This window comes from Acanthopagrus latus, chromosome 12 (assembly GCF_904848185.1).
Source record: "Acanthopagrus latus isolate v.2019 chromosome 12, fAcaLat1.1, whole genome shotgun sequence".
In the NCBI taxonomy this organism is placed as follows: Eukaryota; Metazoa; Chordata; class Actinopteri; order Spariformes; family Sparidae; genus Acanthopagrus; species Acanthopagrus latus.
The window spans coordinates 20,835,661-20,863,638 of NC_051050.1; the positions used below are offsets into that span (position 1 = coordinate 20,835,661).

The 27,978-nt window shown below is 40.2% G+C and overlaps 2 protein-coding genes across 2 annotated transcripts; one reads left to right on the plus strand and one right to left on the minus strand.

Moving 5' to 3' along the window:
- The first annotated feature begins 32 nt into the window (after positions 1 to 32).
- LOC119030075 lies at positions 33 to 6,082 on the plus strand. The gene is made up of 3 exons (XM_037117414.1): positions 33 to 397; positions 1,366 to 3,066; positions 3,907 to 6,082. The coding sequence occupies exons 1-3, from the start codon at positions 65 to 67 to the stop codon at positions 4,246 to 4,248; spliced, it is 2,376 nt and encodes a 791-aa protein (XP_036973309.1). The 5' UTR covers positions 33 to 64; the 3' UTR covers positions 4,249 to 6,082.
- tnfrsfa (tumor necrosis factor receptor superfamily, member a) lies at positions 5,867 to 27,978 on the minus strand. Its single transcript, XM_037117415.1, has 10 exons — positions 27,699 to 27,978; positions 16,917 to 17,085; positions 15,149 to 15,280; positions 10,565 to 10,676; positions 10,185 to 10,318; positions 9,994 to 10,095; positions 9,857 to 9,903; positions 9,451 to 9,732; positions 9,321 to 9,357; positions 5,867 to 8,226 (listed from the first exon to the last, which is right to left on the minus strand). The coding sequence occupies exons 1-10, from the start codon at positions 27,729 to 27,731 to the stop codon at positions 7,925 to 7,927; spliced, it is 1,350 nt and encodes a 449-aa protein (XP_036973310.1). The 5' UTR covers positions 27,732 to 27,978; the 3' UTR covers positions 5,867 to 7,924.

A 27,978-nucleotide genomic window follows, 5' to 3' on the forward strand; every position in this document is an offset into this window, starting at 1 on the left:
GCAGTGTAGATAAGCGCCGCTGTCGGGTTTTATTCTGCCCTCCCGGCGCTCATTTCCCAGCACAATGAGGCCGTGGCTGCTGCTTCTGTCCCTGCTCGTCTCTGACCTGAGTCCCCTCGGAGACGGGGACGGGGTCATGGAAAACTACAGCTGGAGTTTGTACAGAAAACTGCTTCTCAATGGACAGATGAGTCCCAGAGGACCGGAGAGGCTTCGGACCCAAACTGAACACTGCTGTGTGTTTATCCAGAGGAGCTGTGTGTGCGTCGCTGTGCAGCACAAACACAGGACCTCCCCCTCCTTCCTCTGGGCGTTCACCGTCCACGTCGGTCATGGATGCTGCTCGTATCATCAGGAAGTTTCAGGAATAATTCACAGGAAACACACTCCAGCACTGGTATGATTATCAGCATTGGTGTGAACCTCTAAAAAGACACATGGCTGCTTTTCGTGACCTTGTGTTCTCATTACACAGCCGGGTTTCAGTTTGTTTCTTTGGTTTCTGCACCTGCCCTGAATACTGAAGAGCAGAAAGATTAGTCTCTTAATATCTCTGAGTCAAAAGCGTCAGTAAGAGACAAACTAGTCTCAGTTTCTCTATGTCAGTAAACCGAACATCTTCATGCTGTGGACATAACAAGACATTTGAAGACGTCTTGTGCTTCGGGAGACACTGATCGACATTTTTCGCAATTTTCTGACATTTTGTAAACCAAAATAAAAAAGAAAACGGTGAACAGGTGAACAGTTACCACATGACATTAAAGTTGGACACGATGCTTCCCGACCACAGCACACTTCTTGCCGCGCTAGCAGCCTTTTGAGCTAAATGCTAATCTCAACCAATGACAAGTATAAATATATAGTTTCATTTTTAAAAAGGTGAAATTATTTCCTCAGACAGTTCTACTTTTAAGCAGACGTTACCCAAACGGTAGAAAATAGTGAATCTGTTGGGAACTACTTTTTGTCGTGGATTAATCCACAGTCTGGCAGACAGGCAGTTTGTGTCTGTTCAGGTGTTTATGGTATTAAAGGAACGTGTCACCTTACCCAATGCTAACACCAGTAACACCGCTTACATGCTAATGTTCAGCAGCTTTAATATAACAGTGTCTGTTTAAAGTGTTAGCGTGCTATTTGATTAGCTAATTAGCTCTAAATGTGAAGCACAGCTGATGCTAATGAAACGTGATTTAATTTTGCAGATATGGGGCCATAAATACAGGGGAAAATTACGTTATTCATGCTGATCCATCCGACAGTTGTCTCAGCATGGTTGTTTTGTTTATCGGACTCATGCATTTGTCTTTTTTTTTTTTTTTTTTAAACTTGCTAATTCTTTCAATCTCTCCTTCTCTCCAGGTTCTTAAATTTCACGACGAGGGAAAAAGTATTCCGGCGTTTCTGCTGAAGTCTGATGTTCTCCCGGCGCTGCGTGTCCTGAGTGAAATCAGGCCGACGGAGGCTGGTGGGAGAACCGGTCGTATTGGCTTGAACGTAATGAAAGATCTCCCTGACGCGGGGTCCGTATGGTCGCTCCGTCATCACCCAGCCGCCTCGGGCCACAACATTCAGGCTTTCTCACTGGAGAAATCCAAGAGCTGGGCACCGGCCACTATTGTTCACAGGCAGAAAATGCTGACAGAAAGATGCTGTGCTGCTGCAGCGGTGATTATTTCCTGCTGTTTCCAAAGAGGTGAAACAAGGTCAGCGCTGAAAATCAAGAGACAGGCAGCACAAATAAGACGAAAAGAGAGCACACGGAGAGCGATGGGCATACAAGCAGGACAAAGGTCTTGGAAAGCTGCTCGTCTGCGCTCAGTGAAAACCTCAGATGCATCCCAGTTCCAGACTCAGAGACGTGCAGTCAGAATCATAAGGAGAAATGAACCCTTCAACTTGGATAAATGGCAAGGAAGTGTTCAGAGGCAGCGCTCTTTAAAACCTTCGTATGATGATGATGGATTCGTTGTTAAGAGGCAGCGCTCGCTGGTGCCCAGACAGAGGGCAGCGTCCATAAATAGACTGAAGTGTACGATGAGGGCTGCTCGGGTTGGTGATAAAGAGGATTTCAATGCGAAGATAATTGCAAAACAAGCAGAGTTCAGACGGCCAGGGGGAGGAAGCGAAACGGGACGATCACATACAAACCCTGACGAAAACGGAGAGCGGGGGAGATTAGCGCACATCCGACGAGCAGGCCGAACACACAGAGCCGACGATAACGGTGTCGATCGCGAGCAGATGCTCACCCTGCGAAAAAACATCATTCCGAACACCGACACTGGCTGGGAAACAGTAAATATACCCATAAAGGAGCTGGATGGCCCCCCAGCCACAACTAAAGTTTTAAAGGAAAACTTTATTTTTCAAGGAGATAACTCAAAGTGTAAATGCTTGAGAGAAATTGCATTGTTATTGGAAATATATGCACAAGACAGAACAGAGGGAATGAGTTTAAAACCTGCAGAAAGTGCAGCTGAAGTAACGATGGCGCCCGCGAGAACCGCGGGAGAGGTGACGGGCGGCACGGAGACCATCAGCAGCAGCAGCACGCCTCCTGGAAATACGAGCGTAAATCAAGTAACTAAACAGGACGAAGGTGAGCCATCAGAGGAATCAGTCATCCCGTCACCTCCCTCGCTCACAACGACGGAAACAGAGACTGTAACGGCGGGGCAGACAGCAGAGACGACAACAGCAAACATGGAGATAAAAGAGACGCCGTCGAGTACGGATGTTTTCAATCAACGCAGCACGCAGCCAGCAGACAGACGCAGTACAGAGGAGACCCCGAACACCAAACTGAGTCCAGAATCTGAGACCGAGCCCGGATATGATCTCAATAATAATAACAATACCACGCAAGCTGAGACGCAAACGTCATTCTTTGGCCTCAGGATGAGAGAAGACGTCCTGAAAGATACGAGCAGACTTCACGAAGGCGCAGAGAGCGAGGGAACAAACAGGCCAGGAAACAAAAGAAACGAGGATCCAAACATGAACTCATTTACATTTCCTTCACAGACGAGCCACAAACAAGACACAGACACGCTTCAGGAAGTAAGTGAAGCTGCAGAACTTCTTCGAAAAATATCCTGGTCTAATGAAAAGGAATGGTTGAAAAATGTGGAAAACACACTTTAACTCATGAGAACATTGATTCTGTACTAAAGACAGAGTGTGATGATGCTCTGAAGTAGCTTGGGATCATGGGATTTGTTGTTTTCATTGTTAAACGGCCATCAGGTTGACAGATGAAGTAATGTTTTAAAGATTAATGTAAAGTTTAATCATGCTCGCCAGCTTCCAGGTGACCAGATGAAACCCAACGTAACCTTGAATAAAACTGGGATTTCTTACAGTGTAAACATTGTTGGAAACTTTGGGGATAATCTGAGTAAAAATAAAAAACAAATTTATAAAAACATAGAAATGTTATGTAGGTTATCTTTGAAGTTGCACAGTGTAAATTGTTTGATACATACCGTTTGTTAAATACCTACTCAGAGCCAAGAAATAGTTTGGCGAATAAAAACTATGAATATAAAAGAATAGAGAAAAAAAAGTGGGAAAAGGACAAAGACAGGAAGAAGAAAGTAACAACAAGACACAGGAGGATAAAATCTACAAAATAAAACAGGAAATAAAAAAAAAAACCCAAACCGTGACAGAAAACAATGTGATTCAACTTTTAAAAATGTGAATCTTAATGGAAAGATTGTATTTGTTGGATAAATGATTGATCTTTGCAGGCGAGATTTACACTTTGCATAATAATTATCCAATCAAATTAGAAACCTTTCATTATAATCCCCAATTTTCCTAATCCACAAAATGAACTTCAATCAAAGTATTGCATGAAATGAGTCACAATTAACTGTCCTTGTTTCGCCCCCACAGCCTGCCGATGACGACGTGCCTCTCTGTGGAGGTTTGGTTCATCGCACCGACGCCGGCTGGAAACACTGCGTGGAGAGATCTGCAGGAGCCGGATTAAAGACGTCCTCCTCAGAGGAGCGCACCGACTCTGATCTGGATGACGACGAGTACGATCACTTCTATTATTTGGACGGAAAACTGAGAAGAGTTCAAAAGAATTTTTACCCTTATCACAGGGGACAAAGTCGGCGAGGGAGCACAGACGACAGTGAATTCAGAGTGAGGAGAAGAGACACTCAGGAAAATCTGCTCGGTTTTATCCGACAGCTCGCTTTAAGGAATAAAGCCAGTCGCCTCAGATGATCAGGCGCTCAGGATGATGTGCAGAGACACACTCAGAGATAGTAAAAAATGAAAAATACACAGAGTGACTCGAGCACACGAAATACAGAAACTCAAAACTGTGATGTCTATTTTTAACCTGCTGGCAAGAAAAGCAACGCGACTGAAGATCTGAGTCGGCCATGTGAGGACGTCGTCAACTCTCATCAGTTTAGCTCTGCTTCGTACTTTGGGCGTGGAGATTATGTCCATCGAATTAACTTACAACACAACTTCTACCTCTGAATGTAGCAGCCGTCTGTAGATTTGCCTTCTAGAAAATAATCCCTCCCGTTTGACAGTCGCATTAGATTTTACCAGGCTGTAATGATGTGTGAGTGACAAGAATAGACCTCTGGCCAAAATGGAACTGGGGGTCTGTTTGTGAATTTACCCGAGTCAAACGGCGAGCGGATCAAGCATCTGCTAACTTGAGTTGTTCAAAAATGTTCTTTTCAGGAAACTCTGTGTACACAAACAATGTTCTCAACGCTTGTGTTCTCATATGTAGAGACCCTGGTGATACTATGAGCAAAGTTTCCTGTTGTGTCGAGCCTTCTTAGTGTTAACATAGTATTTGCCCCACGCACTCCCATTGCACATGAGTTTGACCAAAAAATGAAAATACGGTCAATCTTAAAAGTGGCGCTTTCATCGTAATTATGCTTTTAAACGAACATTTGACTCGGGTACTTTAAAAAAAAGACCCTAGGTTGCATTTTGGAGAGAGTTTCACTTTAACTTTTGATGCAGATCTGAGACAGGATTCTTTAACTTAGTGACATTTTTTTGACATTGTTATTAACTGGCCAGTTCTTAAATATTGCACCTTCCATGTTCAAAATCAGTGGAGCTCCCCTTTAATGTGTACTGAACATGTACTGTGTTTATTTGTCTTCTGTGACTGTAAGTAAAGTAAGTACGTATTATCATCATCGCTGTTAAATCTAAAGATAGACATTTAAAATATATACAAAATATATTTAAAAACATTATGAAAAACAATATTAGAGTCACTTATGACCTACATACTTCATACTCCTGCAGAAATGTATTTCTTTGGACATTTTTCTAGTTGAAGCCTATAAAGGCTATAAAGATATAATTTAGATTGTAGCCACGCTTGTGGTTTTCTCTGGGTAGGAAATAGACAGATTAATATGAAAGTTTGGGATTTAGTCCATTTGCTTAAATACAAATCACATGATCATTTTTGTAATTAGCAACATAATCCATTGGATGACATAATAATGCTTTTCGATTTTACTATTAAAATTCAAGGATCCACTCAAAATGTTTATCCATCAAAAATACAATTAAAGGAAGTCACCATTTACACAATAGTAAAAGTACTAATTTACCTAGATATATGTAAGAACATAAATCTAGTTTCATAATTTGAAATCAAGATCAAACATGTAAATGAACAGTAACTGTAATCTTATTATACTTCTTTTCAAATGTAATCTGGGCAGGTCATCAATTTCTGTGTGATGACCTTATTTTAATGACAAACCTGTGAAATATACAGCAATATCACACATTTTATAACTGTAACCAAACATGAAAACATCAGTAACTTCAAAACAACTCAAAGATGTGCAATCTGTACAAAACATTTATTTGAAATTGACAAAAAAAAACAGCTTAGATGTATTTGCATAATTTATATCTGAAATCCATGACAAGCAAACAATAACTAAGGGGAGAAATGGCTTGAGGGCAACGCTGAGCCGGATGTGTTAACACAAGTAAAAAGGCAGTTAATTGAACAGCTCAGGACGTGTAATGAAATATGTAAAAAGAAAAAAAAAAACAAAACAGAAATTATTCTTTCATTAAGAAAAAGGACATACACTCACATGAACTGCAGCAGAGTTAAAGAAACATGCACTGAAGCTTATTCGCTGCTGAGCTACGTCAGGAAAGAGGAATACCAAAGAAAAAGTCAAAGAAATGGATGTGTTAGAAAAGAGAGAATGGTGAGTGAGTGAAGGTCCCTAGAAATTGGTGCAGGCTGTATTTTCATTGTCCGTCAATAGATGGCAGTGCCAGCACTGTAGCATCACTCTTCAGCAATAATACATATATAACTCTGTAACTCTTTCCTTTATACATAGGAGACTGCAGAAAAACGGGCAAAATCGAGTTTAAAACGGCCAAATAACCTTGTTTAGCGTTTCCTCCATATATTCATTCTGGTTTGTTAATAGAGCTGCATATTTACAGGACATATACACTTTGCGAGGCTCTCTGGATGTATGTACATAACGACAAAATGGGGGGAATAAACTTGAGCTTCTTTTTAAATCCAGAAAAGATTTCCTTCATCTCGTCTGAGTCTAACCGAGAAAACAATCCGTACCTGCCGACACGTACAGACGCACTACTGGGTCAGACTCAACAGGTCAGTCCGCATTTATTTAGGATCGATGTCACCTCAAATCCAATTTGAAATGACGCCCTCTGCATTTATCATCACGAAGGTTACAAAGCTGTGAAGAAATGGCACGATAAAACATTGACACATTGACAGTGTGGACCAGAGTGCTACACTTAACACAGCGCGGCGAGCTGAAAACGATTTGATGTCAGTCATTTAGCCCTGTAGCTGAACACGACACAAGCACGGCGCGTGCTGCTTTTCCAGGGTTGTTTCGTTGGCATTGGTATAAATAATGAAAGTTAATTATTATTCATTACAATAAATATGACAATAAATAAAAAAAAAAGACCTTGAAGTTCTCAAAGTTACATGGAAAATGATGGACTAAGGTATAAACAGTTGCTCCAACAGAAACTGCTTGTGAAACTCCTTCTAAAATGACGTGTGTGTTGTAACACTGAACATATAACAGACCAGACGACTGATTCTCCACCGTGACGTGATTTTAAAAACATCTTTGATTCACTAGGCTCGGTGAACATTATGACATCACAATACAAACGGATACCTAAATAGCTTTAGATCATCAGATGGCATCAGAGAGGTAAAGTTTATGATTAGTAAGGCTGCACATGGTCAGAACGAATGGACAGTATTTTCTGATTGTTAGTCAGGAAAACGTTGTTACATATGGTTTCAGAGAAGCCTGAATATAAACAACAAATAAAGCATGATTGTAGTTTTAAATCCTACATGTGCCAGAGGTCAGTGCAACAAAGAGGCACAGTATCAGTGACAGCTAATGCCACTCCTACAAACCAGTGTATATCTTTGACTCCAGGTCGTGTTTCAATCTGGGTAGAAGACCAGACGAGCGACACACTCCCCGAGACTTCGAAGCTTTCAGTATTTGGACACGTGTCGGTTCATTAGAGACGAAAACATGCAACCATTTCTGCACGCGGAAGTTGACGCCTTCATGATATTCTGCTCTTTGTGACACCACTTCACGGTCGTCTTTGGTGGTATTCTTCATTTTTAGTATTACACCTCCACATTTGGCGAGTAGTCAACATCCTCGGAGTTCCGATCAATACGGCTTGACCTTCCCCTTTTTGTGTTTTTTCTTTTTAAAACTACTGGCTTTTGAATACGTGGCTCATCTGCCACACAGAGGTAAGCCTGTTTGCGAGACACAATGTCCATCGGTAGTGTCTATGTGCTTTAGTTTTCTTGTACTAAGTAATTTGTGTTTACTTCATTTGCAGCTTCTCAGGGTGTGTCTGCGTGTTTGTAGTAGCCTTTCCGCAGCGCTGCGGAGGCGATGCTCTCAGCCGAGCGCCGCTGGTCCATACTTAGCAAAGCGTCTAACAGGTTGTTGATGTCGGCTTTAAGTCCCTGCTTCTGCATCCAGTTCTTCAGCAGTTCATACACTTTGTCACCGGGGGGGCCGTTCTCCGCGATCCGGATGTGGTTGTCACTGACTCCGATCATTCTGAAGAACTTGTTGTGGATCCGCACGTCCAGGTACTCGTCGAACAGGTCAAAGCTCTTCTTCAGGGATTTTTCTGACCCTGGAATAAAAACCGATAGATACATAAAATTTAGATTTTGAAATACAAAGTGGCACAAATAGAATTTTCATGATTATAATTACAACATTGGCTCTCATATTCTATCGATATATGAAGGTGACATCGACAATTTGCTCAGTGTTCAATAGTGCCACCATTTGACCAGTGACACATATTGCATCCAAACTTTGGTACATGGTACTGTATCTGTGTGACCCCAAGCAAAAATATCCGATTGTCTTTTGATATATTAGAACATGAAACCTGGTCCAGGAGTTCTCCTTTCTCTGGGAGCATGAGCGCAACATGTTAAAGGATGGCACCGAAAGCGCCAACTTTTGGGTATTAATAAAATTCCTTGAGATCTCTTTAAGTAATGAATGTAATTTGTAATGTAATTCACCTCTAGGTGGCCCTGCAGTGCAAATCATGTATAACTGACTTTGCTAGTAAAGCTGAGTGCTGGATTTTGTGATACATTCACCATTTACAGGACTTTGATTAATGTACGACTCTTTCATCAGTGGATGCAGCAATTACACACATTTTCGTTTTCTAGTTATTATTATATATCATAAATAATTTTGGGACAATATTTGTCCAACTACAGTGGAAACTGTTACACTTATTATCAGTTTACCATGAACCAATAACGGATTGTCAGCACTAAATTAAATGTTTTTTATTTAAAAAACTCATATGAAAGTCAATGTTTGGACACACTGGACATATTTTCCTCAGGGATGCGTAGACAGGAATTTTATCAGAAAATCAAAGAAACCACATCCTGCTTACTTTTGCATGACAAAAACAACAACAAAACAACAGCATGTTCCAATCCCCCCGAGGCTCAGTTACGGCCTGACTGTCATGAGATTATTAATCTTTTAAGCAGCTAATTCAAGAGCAGGGATATTGTTTTTTCTTTTTCCTTTTTTACTGTGGACTGACATGAACTGTGGTAAGTGGAGCTGCTTTCTGTGTACAGCTGCCATTGAGTGAAAATCAAGATGCATGAAATTTATCTTAAGGAAATCAGTAAAAAAAATATCTGGTAGAGGGGAAGTTTCTGCCTCCGGCTGCTGGAATCTTACCTAGTAGAGGCAACAATCGATGTTGCAGAGGATCCTCCTGCAGAATGAGAGGAAATACAAACATAAAGCTGAGTAAAATTTGAAAAATGATCAATCATGATTTTTTTTTTTATGCTTTTCATTCCCTCACCATGTCTGCAGGCTGCAGTCTGAAGGCAGCTGGGCTCTGGTGTGGGGTGTTACCAGAGGAGGCCGCTGTTGGCAGGGCTGACAGGCTAGTTTGAGATGAACTTGTGGTGTTCGGCAAACTGTCCCCGAGCCCTCGGTCCTCGTCTTCAAGGGGCGGGGACGCCTTGGTCATCCCACCCTGGGTCTCTTGCAGCAGAGGCCTCGACTCTGGGCGGGACTCCTCCCCCTCCAGACCTGCGTTCTGATTATTCTGTCTCTCCTCCGCCGTAGCTCCACTCTCATCCTGAGCAGAGGAGAAAGCAGAGGTTGTCACAGTGACTGGAACTGCTTTACACGCAGTGGCTTCCAATTATAAAGCCCTCAGCAGGGGAGACAACATGGTAGAAATCGAACACAAAACAACTTACAATAGGAATCTTCACAATTTCACTGGATTCACTGTGGCTCTTTAAACCTGTTGAAAAGCAAAACAAATAGCATCAGGAAAACATCCTTAATAAGCTAAAATGGTATTGCAAACGTACAGCACATGATGTCAACTCACATGGTATTTCACAAGAATGCTGCTTGCATTTGAACCACCACACAGCCAGCCCAATGAGGATGATGGAGAGGATGAGGACCAGGGAAATCCATATTGGAAAAACTGGAAAAAGATGAACGATTAGCTTAAAAACAACCTCTTAATGTTAAGCAGGAGGCCTTAAATGAAACGGTGAAGTGAAGTGAAGTTACCGATGTCAGCTGGAGCTGTAGGAGTCGTTTCAGAAGGGGTCGGGGAGGATTTGGTCGGGGATGGATACCGTTTTTGACACACTGTGTTCGAGAATGGTGTGCACTTCTTCACCTCCTCCTCTCCTGGTTTACATCTGGAATTTTTAAGAAATAACAATAACATACAAAAATCCGAATAAGCCTGGGAGCTTCACTCTGGTTGTCTGTGGGGGATGGATTTTAATAAAATTAACAAGCCAAGAATACAGAGTCAGCCCATTATCCTGAGTTTGCATCTAATGCCAGTGTTCACTGTAGGGCTGCTTCTAACTTTAATTTTAATTATGTCAATGTCTGGTGAGCAGAACTGAATGTAAGGAAAGTTAATTAATCACACTTACTTGGCACAGCGTTTGCAGACTTCGCAGGCCTGATCCGGGACACAGAAGGTTCCCGGTCTGCACTGGCACCTGGTGTCTGTAGTTGTGGTGCACGAAGCAGTTTCAATCTCATCTGTGGAAAGAAAAAGTTGTTAGGAAGCTGTTGCAGATGTGGATTTGTTTGTGGAATATCATGAACGCCAGGGACATAAATCAAATCAAACATATACAGAGATTAACATAAAAACAATCTACTCACTGACATATTTAACAGCAAGTCACCAAATCAAATACACAGTCACACAAAGCTCTGGTTATTTAAATGTGATGAATAAATCTTGTGTCAAAGAACATAATGATGCTATCTGAACAGCTCAAGAGAAGCTTACATGTTATTGGAACCTGTAAGCCAGCCTTGGTTCCTTAAAAGAGTGACTGGGACTTGTTTTCTAAGCAGACTCATAATAAGCTTGTGACCACTGGCTTGTGTTAAAGAGAGACTTTCTGGCCTAATTTGATGGCCGTTTTGAACAAAGGCAGATCATTCGGTTTCTAATTTTGTCTTCCTCAAGATAATGAGAGAAAGGGAATCTTTCATGGGTCATTTATCAAATTAAAACCCTCAAAAGACAGTGCGCATTGAAGATACCATCATTAATAACAAATCAACAAGCTATCTCCACAGGATGACCTTTCGCAGACTTATGATGTCCACGCTTGCCAATTCACAAACATTACGTCAGTGCTGGTTTGGTTGTAAAATGCGAACACACTCTTGCTATCTTGTTATCTTCTCCCACAGTCATTTACCTTCAGTGCTATTCAGACATATCACCTGGTTTTGTAGCAGGTTATGACACTTAAATAATTGTGTCATCTTCCAGATATTTATTCTTATCACAACTTTATGACAAGAGTTTGTGCCATTTTATAACCCTAAATGAGGTCTCATGTTAGTCAACTTTTCCACAGGTGAGGCTGTTTTCCTAAATACGAAGTCCACATTTAGTCATCTCCTCATAAATGCTTTGTCACCCTCAACAGGACATTCCTGAGAAGGTGAATCATCAGCGCAGTGCTGATAAAATTAAAACGTGTGTGTATTTCACTGGAAGGAACATTGGCTTTATCGGTCCATACATTTAAATTTGAGAATCAAATGTTTATGAGTTTACTGATCTCAGCCAGTCCGTCTCTCCACAATGAATTCTTTGTGTCTGTGCTGTCACCAAATATCATTACATATAAAGAAATGATCATAATGATCTTCTGAATACTGTTGGGTGTTGGTTCTTATTAAGTTATTTCTTATTCTTATTTAGTGTGTTCTTATTAATGAGATATTAAGGCATCAAACGTGTTTTAGATTAGTGAGATGTTAAAATAAATAAAATATTGTATTGAGCTACAAAGGTTTTCTACCTAGAGGTTATTGTAAACAAACACTGTGATTAGTTCTTTATGATACAACTCGATGGCTCAAGGTAACAACCTAGATTGTATGAATACATTAAAACTGAGGATTTGTAACTGAGGAGTCACATGCTAATTCAAAAGTGTTTTTAATTCAGTTTTACCAAACATTTCAAAACTTCTGTGTCCACAATGATTACTTTATGTACTGCGGTAACAAAATTATTTGCTCACAGCTTTAAATAGAAAGATATTTCAAGCGAAAGACATAAGTATTTACACAATAAGCCAGTAGTCTATGCTTTTGTCACATATCATGAATTATTGTGAACTCCTTGTCCTTTTCTCTTGTCAGTGAGTGTTCTTGTTTGTTGAGCTTTTCCCTGCCTAGCATCTGCACTCATTGTATACACAAACACTCCCACAGGGACCACTACTGAGTTTATCATAGCAGTCTGTTGTTGGGACAATGGGCTTGATTGTTACCATTTCAATGATGTATAATAATTAATATAGTAGGATGGGACGCAGAAACTCTGGGAAAAAGTCATTTATTATATAACCATGTAAAGCTCACCCCTGCAGGACACTATCACCCTCATTACTATAGTACATAAATATCTGAAAATACCAACTACTGATGACAAGATCTCACATAAAAATAAATATTGAAGATGTTCCTGGTTTGAATTTTGTGCAGCTTCTCACAAAGCTCCTATTTATCCATGTAAGAAAAAAGCCCTGAGAGGGTAAATTTGTATAAGCAGTTAAACTATAATAGTTGTTTTGTTTTGGACATGTTTATGACATTGTTCGGCAAATTACTCTTCTCCATTTTGTCTCATTAGATTGTCATTCATGTAATTCAATCAAGCTACAAATAAAGTTTTGTTGTTATGCGTTATTTCTATCGCCAGTGGAGCCACTCGACACACTGCTGATATCACAGTTCCCTCTGTTTCCTTAATGCTGCCACAAAGAAGCTAATTTTTACACAGAAAATGTGTTGTGTTGGACACAGATTCTGTCTAGAGCCTGCGCTATGTAATTGTGCTTAACGTTGACTGGAATATAACACATTCATAATAGAGTGACAAAGTTTTAAATAGTGTCTGTGTCCCGGTAAACCTAAACCTCTGTTAGAAAAACAACATTCAGAAGTGACAGACTGGCAACAAGTCAATACTCAGCTACCAGCCAGGCAGCTGGTGATTTGAGAAACACACTATAATTTCTTGATTATGTTATTTCTATTAAATTGGCAGGTGCTTTGTACTCGTCTGTGTGTTGAGGGTGGGACATACAAGGCTTGAAATCAGAGCAGAGTGTCTGTTTAGCCCAATCTGATAATGTACTTCCTGTCTAATCTAAGTTATTTAAGCAATTAATTAATGAGAATGTTCTGAAAGAAAACCAAGATCCTTTCCATGGATGAAATGTCCTCTAGACATTAATCATTAAGCTTTGTTTTAAAGAGAAACACGGCTTCAACTTCAAGAACGCAAGGCTCTCTAAATGATTCATTCAATCCACTGTAGCCTTGTTAATATATGATTTCCCAACTGGAGCTTCCTAAGTTCATAGCAAACTTTTTTCAAAGCATAATGTGTTCCAATTAATAATAGGTTGTAAATAAGTTAAAACTAGAGCAAAACACACAAGGCTCCATCTTAAAAACCAATGAATGAGCACAAAACACATCCTATGTAACAGTAGTCTCTTTTCTGTGGCTCCGGCCTTTCATTGAACACAAAGACGCTCAGTGTGGGAGACAATGAGACACAGCCACACCCAGTTCAGCCAGGTAAAGACAGACACACAAGCAAATCTCCTGAGACACGTAACACACTCACATTCAGCCTACGAAACAAAACAACAAAGACACGCCCTACTACTCTGTGTAACATCATAAGATCACATTTTCATGAGTGGAGCTGAAAGGTGGGGGCACAGACAAAAAGGTATTAACTTTCCTAAACAATCTATCTTTGACTGACTGGATTACAGAAGGCTCTATTCTGGATTTAAAGGGAAATCCACTTTGGTGTTATTTAATTTCTATTTTCTGGTTCAACATTGAAGTGATGGATTTACTGTAGTTGTCCGCGAACACATATTTATAGTCAGCCATATCTAATCTAGTTATCTAATTAAATGAATTGTACATTTAACAGGGACGTAAGAGTCAAATTTAATAATCAACTAATGACGAATTGAATGTCTTTTTTTTTTTTTTTAAACATTCAAAGTTTCTATTGAGTTTTTTTAAACAAAGCTTTAAATGACTGTGGTTATATTTTACAATGTCATCACCCTGAAACAAAGTAATCCTCAAAACAAATTGACTCATCATCAGCAATTAAAATGCTTAAAATGCTTCCACATCTTTCAACAGTCGTCCGTATGAAAGTGATTAGGTCTTGATGGATTGCTGAGGGTCGAGAGAACGCAGATACATCATTTTAGCTTTTTACTTTATAATGACTTAAGTAGTTTACTATAATAGCGTTAGAGCTGAAATAGATTTTTGTTATTGCGGTTATAGAAATGTAATTAACGGTCAGATTGCTGTTAGACCGCCCTAATGATCTCACTGTTGCATGCCTCCTTTTGTGTGCAGCAAGTGGGAGAGCAAACAGTTTATTGACTGCAGTGAAAATGTTGTTTTTGAAAAGACAAACACTAACAAATGTGGAGTGAAGCAGAACATTTTGTTAGATAAAAACATGCAGTGAATTGAATTAATCGCTTTCATAAAATTTTGACTGTGACTTTAACAATGTTCACAAACTACTGGGAACGTTTGGATCACACAAGTCATAAACAGTCCTACGCAGAAGTCACTGCGAACTATTTCTACAAATAGTACAAAACTTATGACATTAGTGTCGCCTGATCTTTATCTGCAACTGTGCAGAAATAACAAGTTTAAATGTCAACGTTACAAATGAAGTTTTAAAGCTTCAAGATATTCAATAACGCCTTATAATCACTTCATAGGTACATTATTTTCTCATTACACAGAAAAAGTTAAAAAAAAACACACAGACTGTTCCTGCTTCTAAAAGACCCAAGTTGAAAGAAAAAAAACAAACTTGGTAAGACAGACTATAATCAAATTTCAAGTTCTTCCCACTGACGCAACCGAAAATTATGATGAGACACACAGCAAGATGCCACCAGTCTTCTTACCTAAGCGGCAGTGCGTGCAGGGCAAACAGCGGTTCATCCCATTGGAGTGCTCTGTGTAGGTCTGCCCATGCTCACAGGAGAGACAGATCCCCTGTTCTTGGTCTCTTTCACATTCCTTATGCACAAAGGTTCCTGCAAATATAATAAGGCAACAGTCAAAACAAAAGTCCAATGAAAAATATACACAAAATACAGGCAATTCAAGTCGTGTGGATGTTGGTGTCATTAATGTGATGTGCTTTCTGTTGAAGTAGTTGAGACAGGACATACCACAACAAGGGATCACACTGTGTTTTTTGCTTCTTAACCGTAAACCAATCAGCTAAGAATTAGGGGGGTAGGTTGATTTGATAAAAGCCCAGAGAGATGTTTTTATTCCATTTTAAGCAAGTTTCCAGGAAGTTAAAGTCATGGCATTTTACAGGCGCTTGAGGGAGGACAGCAACCTTGTCAGTGAAGTACACAGTGATTTGAGCTCCCCCACTGTTCGCTTATCACGCTTTGAATTTTTATACTCAGTTCATGCATACCATGAATAAAACCACTTCATTCTCATGTGTTTCCAGGATTTATCTGATGTACAAAAGAACACAGTGGAGAATGGGAGGAATGCAACAAGACATATTTTTTATTCAGTAAATAGACTGTTGGTATTGTAGTTGCTTGAATTTCTTTTTGCTCAACTTAAATGTGGTTAAACTTATGTGCTTCATGTGCACCCAGGTAAAAAAATAAAAATAATAATAATAAAAAAGAATAGATGTATGATAAAGCTTATACTGACAAAATGAAGCAAAAAACTTCAGAACATTAGGTGGTCACAGTAGCTATAACGGATGTGGTAACTGGCAAGAATGCAAGAAAACCGAATCACAAAAGTAGTAGAAACATAAATCCCACGAGAAACAATTATTTTTCTACAGGCCAAACAAGCAGCAATGTTCTGTTTTTAGCATTTAACATCCGTTAATTATTTGTCTCCGATAAATAGTTTTATACTTTTTTATACTCCATCTTTGTGTGCACTGGCCTCATTTGCATTGTTACCATCAATGATGATGTTTCTTGCAAATCAACTTGAGTTTCTTATATGGAACATCAACAGATTCGTAGGCCGGAATGTTGACACAAACAAGATGATAAAAATAAATTTGCGTGCAGACATTATCTAATAAAAGGGCATGCGTTACACCAGTAAAGCGTAAGTTGATAAACTTGATAGTTATCTAGTGATGAATGTGACCCAAAACCAAAACCTGAGTAAATCAAATAAACAGATTTCTTAGAATTCAGAATGGCAAATGAAATAACTCAATCAGCTGGCAGCAGTATGTAGTAATTGGATCATGGCTAAACATTTTCTGAGCTAAAAAGAAACATGTTAACACCCTACAAATCCTATGCACAATAAATCAAAATGGAGGGTACTTTTTAAAGACTTGGGACTTAAAGAAAACTTCAAATTCTGCTTCATTCTAAACTGCTGAGACGGAGCAGTTTGCCTTCTGTTCCCGGACATCACGCATTCTTTCCAGACCAGGCAGAGAGTATTTGCTAAAGTAATTTGGGATACAGTTCTGGTTGAGGGTTTCACGTTTGACTTCAGTTTATTCACACAAAATGCCAGTCAAAATGTTGCTATAGCTTTCACTCAGCTCTTGTTATAACCAAAGATATAATATGATACAACATGGTTTCAGGTTATTGCAGCAGGCCCACATTCCCTGTATGTGTGGATGTATATGCTACTTGATGTGATTCTCCTTACCAGCCTGGCAATTGAGGCAGCAGAATCCCTGGTGGGGGTACTGCTCATTCTCCACACATGTTCTGTGCTGTCGAAGGGTGAGGTTTTTGTATTCATCGCTGGACCACTGAGCAGCTGGAAGTTCTGCTGCGTGACAAACCAACCCGAAGAGGAGTGCTGCCACCAACACCTGAACCATCGAGATCAGGGAGAAGGAGAGGGAAGCGGACATGGAAGGAAAAGAGAAAAGCTTTGCATTATTTTTGTGTATCCACAGTATACAGACGCACCCACTCAAACCCATTAGATGAAGGACAGTAAAGAGGAGAGTCTATCTTCATAGGAAACCTTGTGTGAGCAATCTACGACTTAATTTGAACCATCTGATCTGAACATCTGCCGTGGGAAAGCAATTAAGGGAGCCAACCAGCCGGTCAGAACTGGAGGCAAAACAAGCCTGTGTGTGCAGGATGCAGAGCTATACGCTAACTGCACGCAGCGCAACAGGCAACCAAAATTAATTACTGCGTGATCTGGTTTTCTTGTTGGAGAGGTTTAAACAGCAAAGAGTCCTCTACTGTGGGTGTAACAGAAAAAAGGTTTTATAAGGTATCTCAGCTAACACCAGCACAGTGGTCATATCAAATGTGATTCCCGAAAATCCATTCATGTGCTAGATAATAACTGGCTTGTATAGGTGGGGTGCTGAGAAGAATACAGCCGAACACTTTAGTGTGGCCCCCAGGCACTGGTGTTTATTCACACGCTTTTCACCATGTCAATGTGAGAAGGCCCCATTCATTGGCAAACAACACACTTTAGTGCTTCTACTTCAAATGACCCACATTCTTAAACCCCGGCTCTTTGAATGCCACGACATGTGACACCGCCATGAAGCGCCTCAAACGCAATGCGACACCTCCTGGGTAAATGAGAGGCCTAGATTTGGAGGTTTTGTGCACCAATCTCCCCCCATCGTCCACCTCCACCTCTGCTAGACCAGGAGAGAAAGGGAACAGGTTAGGGCGGAGAGGTTGAGAGGGGGAGAGAGAAGGAGGGGCATCGATTCAAAGTGAGAAACTGTAGACAGCGATTTGAAGATGGGACGCTCAGCAGGGAATAGGTTGTCTAAAAAGACAGTGTGGGAGAAAAAGAGTAATAAAGACCGAGAGCAGAGACAGACAGAGGTAGGGAAAAAGGGACAGGCTTGAGTGGAGACTGACTCCTGACGCTAGTCTTGGCTCTCTGGAGGGCCGCCATGCCTTGTTGTTCAAAAGAACTTTCCCCTCTCTCTCTCTCTCTGCCTTTTCCCTTCTTCCTTTCCCTCTGCTCACGTCAGACTTTCCAAAGACGCTGAGAGGCAGACGTGGAGGGGCAGACGGCCGGCAGAGCAGTCACAATCACACCATTTAGATCTATCCAAACATTCTGAGGAGGGTGGGGGGGACAGAAGAGAGACGGAAAGGGGAGGGAGATAAAATGAGAGGGGGGGAGACTAACAGCTTGCATGACACAGGGTGAGTCTTTTAGACTTGAATACACTATGTGTATGACTGCAGGGTGGGGGATGTTGAGAGACACAGATTTGGGGAAAGAGTTAGTAGAAGGCCGTGTGAAAAGGCAAGAGAGAAAAAATTGCGTTTAAGCACATGTGCACAACAAAACAGTGGAAAGAAATGACAAGGAAAAAAGACAACTGGGACAGAGTGAGCTGCCCTAAATGTAACCCTACACGTCTACACGGGAGGAGCAGAATGAAAAAATACATTAAAAAGTTATTTACCCTGGCATTAGCAGCTAATAAATCACTACAGTCAATCAAAACATTGAAACTCAGGTGTCGTTTTGGCAGTAACGATGCATAGACAGCATAGAGATGACATCATTTCCCGTCTTTGTTAAAACATTCCCAGGTGCAGCTGCCCTCAATAGCAGACCTGTTAATGCTCAGCGGCTGATGGCTGCTACTGTGCACAGAGTGCATCAAATCACATTTATGAAGAGAAAAAGGCTGCTACTAATGATTATTTTATATAATTTCTTAATCTATTGATTATTTTCAACATAAATGAATCAATTGTTTGATCTGTTAAACGTCTAAAAATGTCAGATTTTGACATTTTCTATTGCTGCAACCAGGGTCTAAAATTAATTTCCGCCAAAAAATCAAATGCTTGTAGGTTTTGCACTTGCTGAGTTAGAACAGACACAATTTGACAGAAGCACAGATACGCTCTAATTTCACAATGACAATAGCAATGACAAATGGCAGATTTATGGAATATAATAAACACAGGTGCAGGTAAAGTTAGGTTTTTCCAGTGACACCAATTCATTAATTTCCTGTTTTGCAACAAATCAGTTATTTGACTAATGTTTTCAGCTGTCAGGAAAAACAACTGAATCTGCTACTGAGAATTATTTTATATTTTATAAGATGGCAGAGTCATAAGTCCACGATCACTTCTCCATGTGGGAATCAAACACATTCTCTCAGTTTTTATTCTGTAACTTCAGCTTGCGGACATGAAAAACTAACAATGCCATCAACATGTGTCCACACTAATGTCCTGAGGCTGCTTAACTACACATACTATACACATAAACACTAAGAGCAGCCACATTGTGGCTTAGTTTTACCTCTATAACCAAGCGAGGAAGAAGACTGGAGTGACCGTAACCTCAGGGTAGAAAGTTCTCCAAACCCACAATGCCTGGAAACTCTCCAACCCTCGGCTGAAGTGGTTCAGTCCACTTCACAGTCTTCTCTATCCTCTCTACAATGAGTGGGTTTGGCTGCAGATTATTTGGTACAACAGCGTCCTATTGTCATGCTTCCAGTCTGTATGTATGGGAGGTTAGTGGATGCTTGTTAAACTAATAAAACTTACAATAAAATAATGAGGGAGCCTCTGTTTATCTGACAACAGTAGCCCCCCTCCATTTCCTCTAAACACCCTGGGTTCTTCCAAATTGCCTTGGCACATACGCTACACATGCCATGTACACTGAGAATGCATTTGTGACTAAATGACAGGACATCCTTTCAGTTGACCTAGGTTATCAATGGGCCATTTATAGGGCTGTGATCACTCCTTATCCCTGAGGGAATTACAGTGAGCTCTATTATATATAAAAAAATAAATGGGCAGAAACAGAAAATGTGACCAACAATCGCACACAGACAACACAACAAATATGCACACAGATAAACCAAGGGAGCGTCTTCATTTCATATTGGACAGATGATTTCAATCATAGCCAACTGATAAGGGCAGACACGATGTACCTCATTATACTCCTGTATCCGGTTGAGGACCTGATTCTCTATATCATGCTTTTCTTATTAGCCAATCTTGTCTTTCATCAATTGTTGGACATCCATACTGTCAGGAAAAAAGCTCCTGAGAAGTTTAGATTTAAAATACCCCTGAGGACATTAGATTAAAATATCACTCGTAATTCGCAGAATTTTCATCATCAGATTACAGACGGCCAGCAACTGACGGAATTGAGTCAACAACCAAGTAAACCATTTGATCACTACAATTTTGGTCATATATGCAAATTAACACTGCACCCACTCCTTGCCAACACTCTCTCTGATCAATCTGTCAAAACTATGCAGTGCTGACAAATGTTAAACCAGGATCTGTTAGTAAACTACCCATTTCTTGCCTCTCTGGCTGTGAAATACTTCTTTAGGTTTATTTTGATTTTCAATAATTTTGACTTTACCGACATTTCCCTTTAATGCTGCTTATACCTCTGCTCCACTGCAATTGGGAAGCCAGTTGACTACATTTTGACATATTTAGAATCAAATTGCATTGAAGATTTAGATTATTGATTCATCATATAAATCAGATAGTAAATTATGATATATTATTAAAGGTTAGCTATCCAGCAGTAAATGAAGAACTTAAATTAGCCCCACTTTTACCAGCGGCAAATTTAAAAGCGATTTACATATTCATTATTAATCAATAATTATTAATCCAGTGATGTAATATTCACAATTCTGAAGTGTCTTTCTGCATATAGGAGTATTATATAGAGTTATTTTGATGCTTTTGTACTTGAGAAGGACTTCTACTTACAACAAACTTGTGCTTTTTTACATTGTGGTTTTGCTACTTTCAGTTAAGTGTGTACAAAATCTGAATGCTTCTTCTACAGCTGTCAAACACTTCTACTTTCCATATTACATTGAGGAATTAAGCCATTTTAAAAAGGACCTAATTACCTGACAGGCTGAAGAACAGAACAAACATGTTTGCGCAATGCTTTTTTAAAAAAGAAAGAAAAGCGTCATAAGTGACGTTAATAACACCTCAGTTCAAATGTCAACATGTGTCTTCCTCTGACCTTAACAAAGCTCAATCTTAATCATAACGCTGCCACCCACAACCACAAAAAAGAGACACCCCTCCCCCAGCTCATACCATACCATATAGTATCACTGTACAGTACAGCTGCCACGGTTTAGAAGCACAACTGACGTCACAGTTAAAACGTTGCACCAATGAAAGAACACAAATGATCTGCCTGTTGTCTCAGTCAATTAAAAAGCACAAAGCTGGTGTGAGAAGCCAAAAACAAAACACCTTTTCCGCATGATAACTGCTGAACTGTCTAATTTAATTAGTGTCTTGTGTTATTGAATAAATGATGATCAAAATAGTCCTCCTTTGTTCTCTATCACAGCTAATGTTTTGACTGGCTTTTCAAAGCCAAACATTTCCACATTTCCACCCATAACTGCTCAATTGTCTTGTCCAGTTGTGACTAACGTGCCAATTGTCTTGTCTAGTTGAATAAATAATCCCTTATTTATGGTATTGCATAGTTTTCCAATGGCACTTTGACCCCAAAGGAACACTGATGAAGGCGAGTATGAACTAGAGGTTAAGAGCAAAATATCTCAGAGAAAGAAGCACTGTTCTGCAGCAAATGTCTTTAAAGTTTCAATTAAAATGATTATCCAATATTACTTTGACATCTGTCTTTTAAACCTAATTCTAATTTAACCAAAACTTGTCATTAAAGAAGAGACATCAAGTACACGTTGTCCTACATTAAACTTTAACTTAATATGATCTCTTCTCAACTGTTTGGGTAATCTTTTTTGAAACAGTTGGGTATTGTTGAATTAAAAATCCCCAGAGGCTGACCTTGAAAGACCACTGAATGCTCTCTGCTTCACAGATAAAGCCTGGCATTCCCTTGAGACACGGGGTGACCATGCACAGCTTTCATTGAGTGATAAATTACACTGACATTCTGTGTTAGACGACGGAGATCAAGTACAACCCCGCATATGTCAAGAGAAAGAAGTCTGACACTTGCTACCCCAAGTTCAACTAAGCTCAGATACATCCGTCATTGTAAAGCTAAATGATACAAAATGAAGAGAATGACTCTCATGTCATTTTAAAGCACGGAGACAAGAGAGCGCTCAGAGTGAAAACCACAAAAACGGCGCACACACATTGAAGAAGACACACATACAATAGAGTACGCAAGCACACATACAGTGTATGTGCGGGAGCGTGTGAAAAGCGGCTGCCCCCTCCTCTCAGGGAGCACAGGAAGCTCGAGACAATACAGAGGCTTCATGCAGGGTTCAGCTCCAAACTGTTCCCTCCACAGCAGCCTGCCTCCGAGCAGGCCCAGCACCCGATTAGACACACAACATATCCGCTAGGCTGGATATTTTTAACTCAGGGAAGCTGCAGCTCCATGACACAAATTCTTGAGTTTCCTCAGGAGGTATGCTTCACTGATTAGACAAATGTGACTGTGTGTGACAAGCAGGTTAGGTGACATTCACCTTCATACCAGGGAAAAGAGAGAAAGGGCAAAACCTGTGATGACGACAGTGTATTCAGTGAATTTCCAGGCAGGGAACCCACAACCACAAGTTGGTGAAATGACACCCAGACAACACCGACCACAGTGTTATGATGAAGGTATTGTCAAAAGTTTAAGGGTTCAGAAGTTGTAAGCAGGTGCAGCATGACACATAGCTTCCAGTTTGTTTGTGTTGAGAGGTCGCTGTGGTTTTTAAGAGTTGGTTGCTTCACATGAACACAATACCATTATGACTCACACAGCACATTATCGAGGGATAAACACAGGCCTTGAATTTGTATGTCAATCCAACAATTGAACTGAGAGATTTTTGTGCACGAGGGCTATTAACCTAGCCATTTTAAATTCTGATTAGGCCCGTAACAGGGAGGCCGGGCGGCGACTCATGAGACAACTCCAGGAGGGAGAGAATGAAAGGAGCAAGAAAGGATGACTAATAGATTAAAGTATGTGCAGGAATCCATCACCTCGCTTTAGAGACAATCACATTAGCTCCATTAAAGCTTGTCTTTGTGTAAAAGGGAAAAAAAAAGTCCATGAAGCGCTGGCAGTTTACAGCCTCCTCTATAAACACATCACAGCAAAAATGTAGAATATGTGGCTGGTGTGGCACGGCAACAAGGATTTAAGTGACCATCAATAGCTGGGATTTATGTCGGATTTATGTCTTCGTAAACACAGGTCCATTTTCTGGAATAAGGTTGAGTTTGCCCTAAGACTCAACAGTTCATCTAGCAGAGCAGGAGGTCAGAGAAACTGATGAACTGAACTGATGCAAAACTTAAGCCACTCTGCTATTGTGTTATGTTTCTGAGACATCACCTAGTTGGGCTCCAGGATACACCTGAGAGATTATCTAATTAATTACCTAATCATCTGTCAGAATATTAATCTGCAAATATTTTGAAAAACTACTTTTTTGTGAGTGAAAGGGCTAAAACTTCAGAGGCTGTTTGTCTCAAATGTAAATCTGTACAGTTTTCTAGTCTTATATTAAGAGTAAATTGAACATGTTTAGCTTTTGAACTGTTGGTTGCACAAAACAAGCAGTGTGAATCAGACAACAAGGCCTCTGGCAAACCGTAAAGGCATTCTTCATTATTCTCCAGACCAAAGGATGAATATTTTCATTACGAAAGTAATCCGCAGTTTAACTGATAATGAAAAAAAAAGTTAATTGCAGGCTACTGTGCAACCCTTTTCAGCTCTTAAATATGAATGTAAGGCTCTAACAGGCGTTTTTTTTTATCAGTTAATCTGCTGATAGATTTCTTGATTAATGAATACAACAGCAAATTGCTTATTTTGTTCAACCAAAGATATGAAATGTATGATCACATAAAACAAATAAAAGCAGGACATACTCAGAATTTAAAGTAGGGACTAAGAATTGTTTTTCAAGTTTGCTTGACAAATTTTATTGAAACTTGAACTGAAATTGAATCTTTAAATCTTGAATCAATTGTTCACATAGTTCACTCTTTCTGCCCAGATATGCACTTGTGAAACATAACAGTATTCTAATGGTAATAATCCTTTTATCTGATGGTTTTCTCCTCATCAACAGTATTCATTTGAGTAAGTATGTCTACAGCTGTAACTAACAATCATTTACATTTTTTAATGAATGTGCCAATTATCAAACATTTAGCCTAATGCAACGTCCGAACATTGGTGAATGATGTTAACCAAAAAAGACATCTGGAAATATGTTGTTCTGGCCAATCGACTGTCCAAGAAAACGAAGATGTTCAGTTTACAATGATGTAAAACATAGAGAAGCAGTAAATCTTCACACTGGAGCAGCTGAGCCGCGGGAGTGTTTGGCAGTTTAGCTTGAAAAAATTACACTAACAATCAATAGATTAAGATTAACTTTTTCTTTCAGCTTTACTGAAATGTAAAATGAGAAACATTAGAGCTATAGGGATTTCCTTCAATGTAATGTTTCTCTTTAAATGTTGTATGAAAACAGTGCTTTCAAATATATCCACATCTCTACAGACCTGAACATGGTTGACAAAAATAGCTACTAGTTTCTGAGTTTTAGAACACTGTAAAACAGGCAGTACGAGAGCTGCTACGATTATTTGATTAGTGGTCAGCTATTAAATTAATCACCAACTATTTTGATAATTGATTAATCTTATTAACTAAAAAAATATTGTTAGTTGCTGAAATGTGAAAGTGTAAAAAGAGAAAGAAAGAAAAAGAAGCTGACAGTAGCTTTGCACCCTTTGGCAACCAGTGTCCATTTCTGGTGTAATGAACTCAAAGAGGACAGTAAACTCATGTGATTTGACCCATCAGATGACTTCTCTACACATGGGAGGGCAGTTCTGTTTGTAAGGGAAAGTGTTGCAACACATATTCCTTCTGACACTGTATAAAATATGTAATTAGTGGCTACTTGGGTCTAAAAACATCTAAGAATTTATCTGGAGGACATTAATCTGTTTATCTGGTGATGTCTGACGCATGGTAAGTTATCTCAGCGCTGCTGAACCATGCTTGTGTGAGCTCTGACTTGCCTCTGTTGGTATGCATTACGTGAGTGGGCTGCACCTGAACAGGTGGCACTCCCTAAGTGAGTCAGCAGGTCTTTGATAACTGGAGAGTGATCACACCGACCACAACAACAGGTTCTATGACAATTATCAGACCGCCAGCTATAAAACAACTTTCTAGAAAGAAAAAAAAACCGGAGTGGAAACTGTGACAGGCAAACATGAAAAAACAAACAACCACCTGTTATCTGACAGTGAGCTAGTTGCACCCCATTGCATCATTCAGCATCGATGTAGCTTGTCTAAGTCACAGGCCTGGTTATAACTGTTCACATGGTCAGCAGTATGTAGCAGTTACAGCATTAAGGACTCTAGAGTGACCACTGCTCAGTCCCCAGTGACACAGTTTGGCCTCCACTTGTCCCAGATGTCATTCCTGCCCTTGTCTATGTTCCCCACAGAGACAGAGGGGGATATTTCCTGTGTGAACCAACACCCAGACACACAGTAAGCAATCACGGATAACAATCTTGTGTACATTTGCATGGGCATGACAATTCTCAGAAGTAAATTGATGCCACTAATATCAGCATATCTGTGTACTCGAGACAGGAAGTTTACTGGAGGGCCAGGCACGTACACTCAGGCAATTTGAAGGGGTGTGTGGGGGGGATTAGAGAGGGGGGAATGGGGGTGGGGGCGAAGTTTCCTCATAGTCCCTTAGCAACAGGGCCTGCTGGCAAGGCCTCCAGAATGTACTGTGGTTTACAGAAGAGATAAACATTGACTTTGCCACCCGGAGAAGTAAATCTGATTTCAGTAATGGAAGACTGCTTGACTTAAAACGCACATCAGACAACGCAGAAAACAAACAGCAAAACTCTGGGCACATAGGCTGATGTTAATTTAACGATGCCATGCCAGTTACTAAAAGAGCAAATAGTAACTGTGATTCATTTTCCGCTTCTTATCTCCACCAGAGTGTTTGAAGTAGGGCCACAAGATATGATAAAGAAATCATATCGTGTTTATTTTGACATGATTCCTGGTAAGTGGTAATGAACATTTTTAATCACAATTTTCATCTCTACGGAAAAACTTTTGGAGTCATGATGATGTGACGTTTGCTCGATGTTGTCTCACATCTGAAAAACCAGGAGGGCATTTCTTCGGCACTATAGCGTTTGATTATAATGCTGTTTTGTCTCTCTTTTTTTTTTTTTAACTTTCTCAAAAAAAATTGCAGCTTCACAAGAAGCTGATCACAGCAGCAGCTTCTTGCAATTACAATTACATTTTCATTTACTGTGCAGCCCTGAGTTCGGAGAAAAGTGGACACCCCCCCTCGTGTCCCCTTTAAAAATCAATCACATACGATACTATACATGAATCCAAAAGAACATTTCACAAATTGGTCACACTTTACGGCATTACATGGTGAGCACACAGCATTAATATTGTCAGGCTTTGGTGCTGCACAGCTGGAAAAAAAACACAGCCAAGGAATGAAAAGACGCCTCTGTGAAAGTCTGACAGTGGAATAAACTTTGGCGGAAAAACTGTTTGAGAGACTTTGAGGCGTTAATTGACAATTTGGCAAGGTGAAACTTTGCCTTTTTAAATTTTTTTTATTTTTAGGGGTCTTCTTACTTAAAGCTGCTGACATGTTCCTAAATCTGTGCATCTCACTCTTTACACGCAATCTGATTTAAAACCTCGTTAGAGTGGACTCACAGCAGGCCATAACTACACTGCACTTATTAATAGTGCCTAATGGGAATGCTACATCCGCTGTGACGGACCAAGAGCCATCATATGCTGAATGTCTGAACAATATGACCACATGATGTCCAACACAGATGGTGGTTGTAATGTAGAGAGGAGGAAGGGGGGGCTGATAGATGATGAGTGAATAATACAGCACATGTACTGAAGTGGAGCAAAGGGTTCCTTCAGATGACTGAGTGCTCTCTGCAGAAATAAACACTTTAATAAACAACAACAACAAACTCAGGAGCTGCTTCCTGTGTTGGAGCTTTTGCGGGACAATGACCGGACTTGTTTCATCTCCTCCGACAAGTTATCGGGAGCGGCCGTGATTTCAGCTCACATGTCATGGTAGCGCTTCCCAAAGTCACGCTTTGTCTGGTGTGTGGTTCAACTTTAAAGAAAGAGTGTTTTTTCTTAATTATCATATGTCTCCTGCCGACTGTTTGAATCAATTATCGTGTTGCTAGCTTAAACGGGTCCAACGTCGCGAGCGCATTACGTTAACGTTACCCGCAGCTATCCGAAGTTACAGGCATAGTTCGACCGTTATTTGCATTTTAATAAAGACTTAACAAACAGTTGTGAATCACACAAAGTGGAATACGTTTACAAAAAAGTAAGTTTCTGCTTAGTTAATGTCGTGTTTACTTACAGAAAGTTTCCCGACCGCCGCACCGAAGTTCATCTTGGGAACTTCGAGATGAGAGGAAATCCCGGCGACTTGGGACGTCTCGTTACAAACCACCAGTGTGAAGTCGTTGACGAAAAAATACTAAAAAACAACACAGTTGCACTAGTAAAAGAAAACGGCCGCACAAGTCCAGCTTTAACGCTATCCGTCGTCCAGCTTGGTTCATGAGTTTGTCCCCCGGCCAGACCCTCTTCTGTTGGGAGAGACAGACTCGGTCTGAGCGCCGCTCAACGTCTCATTT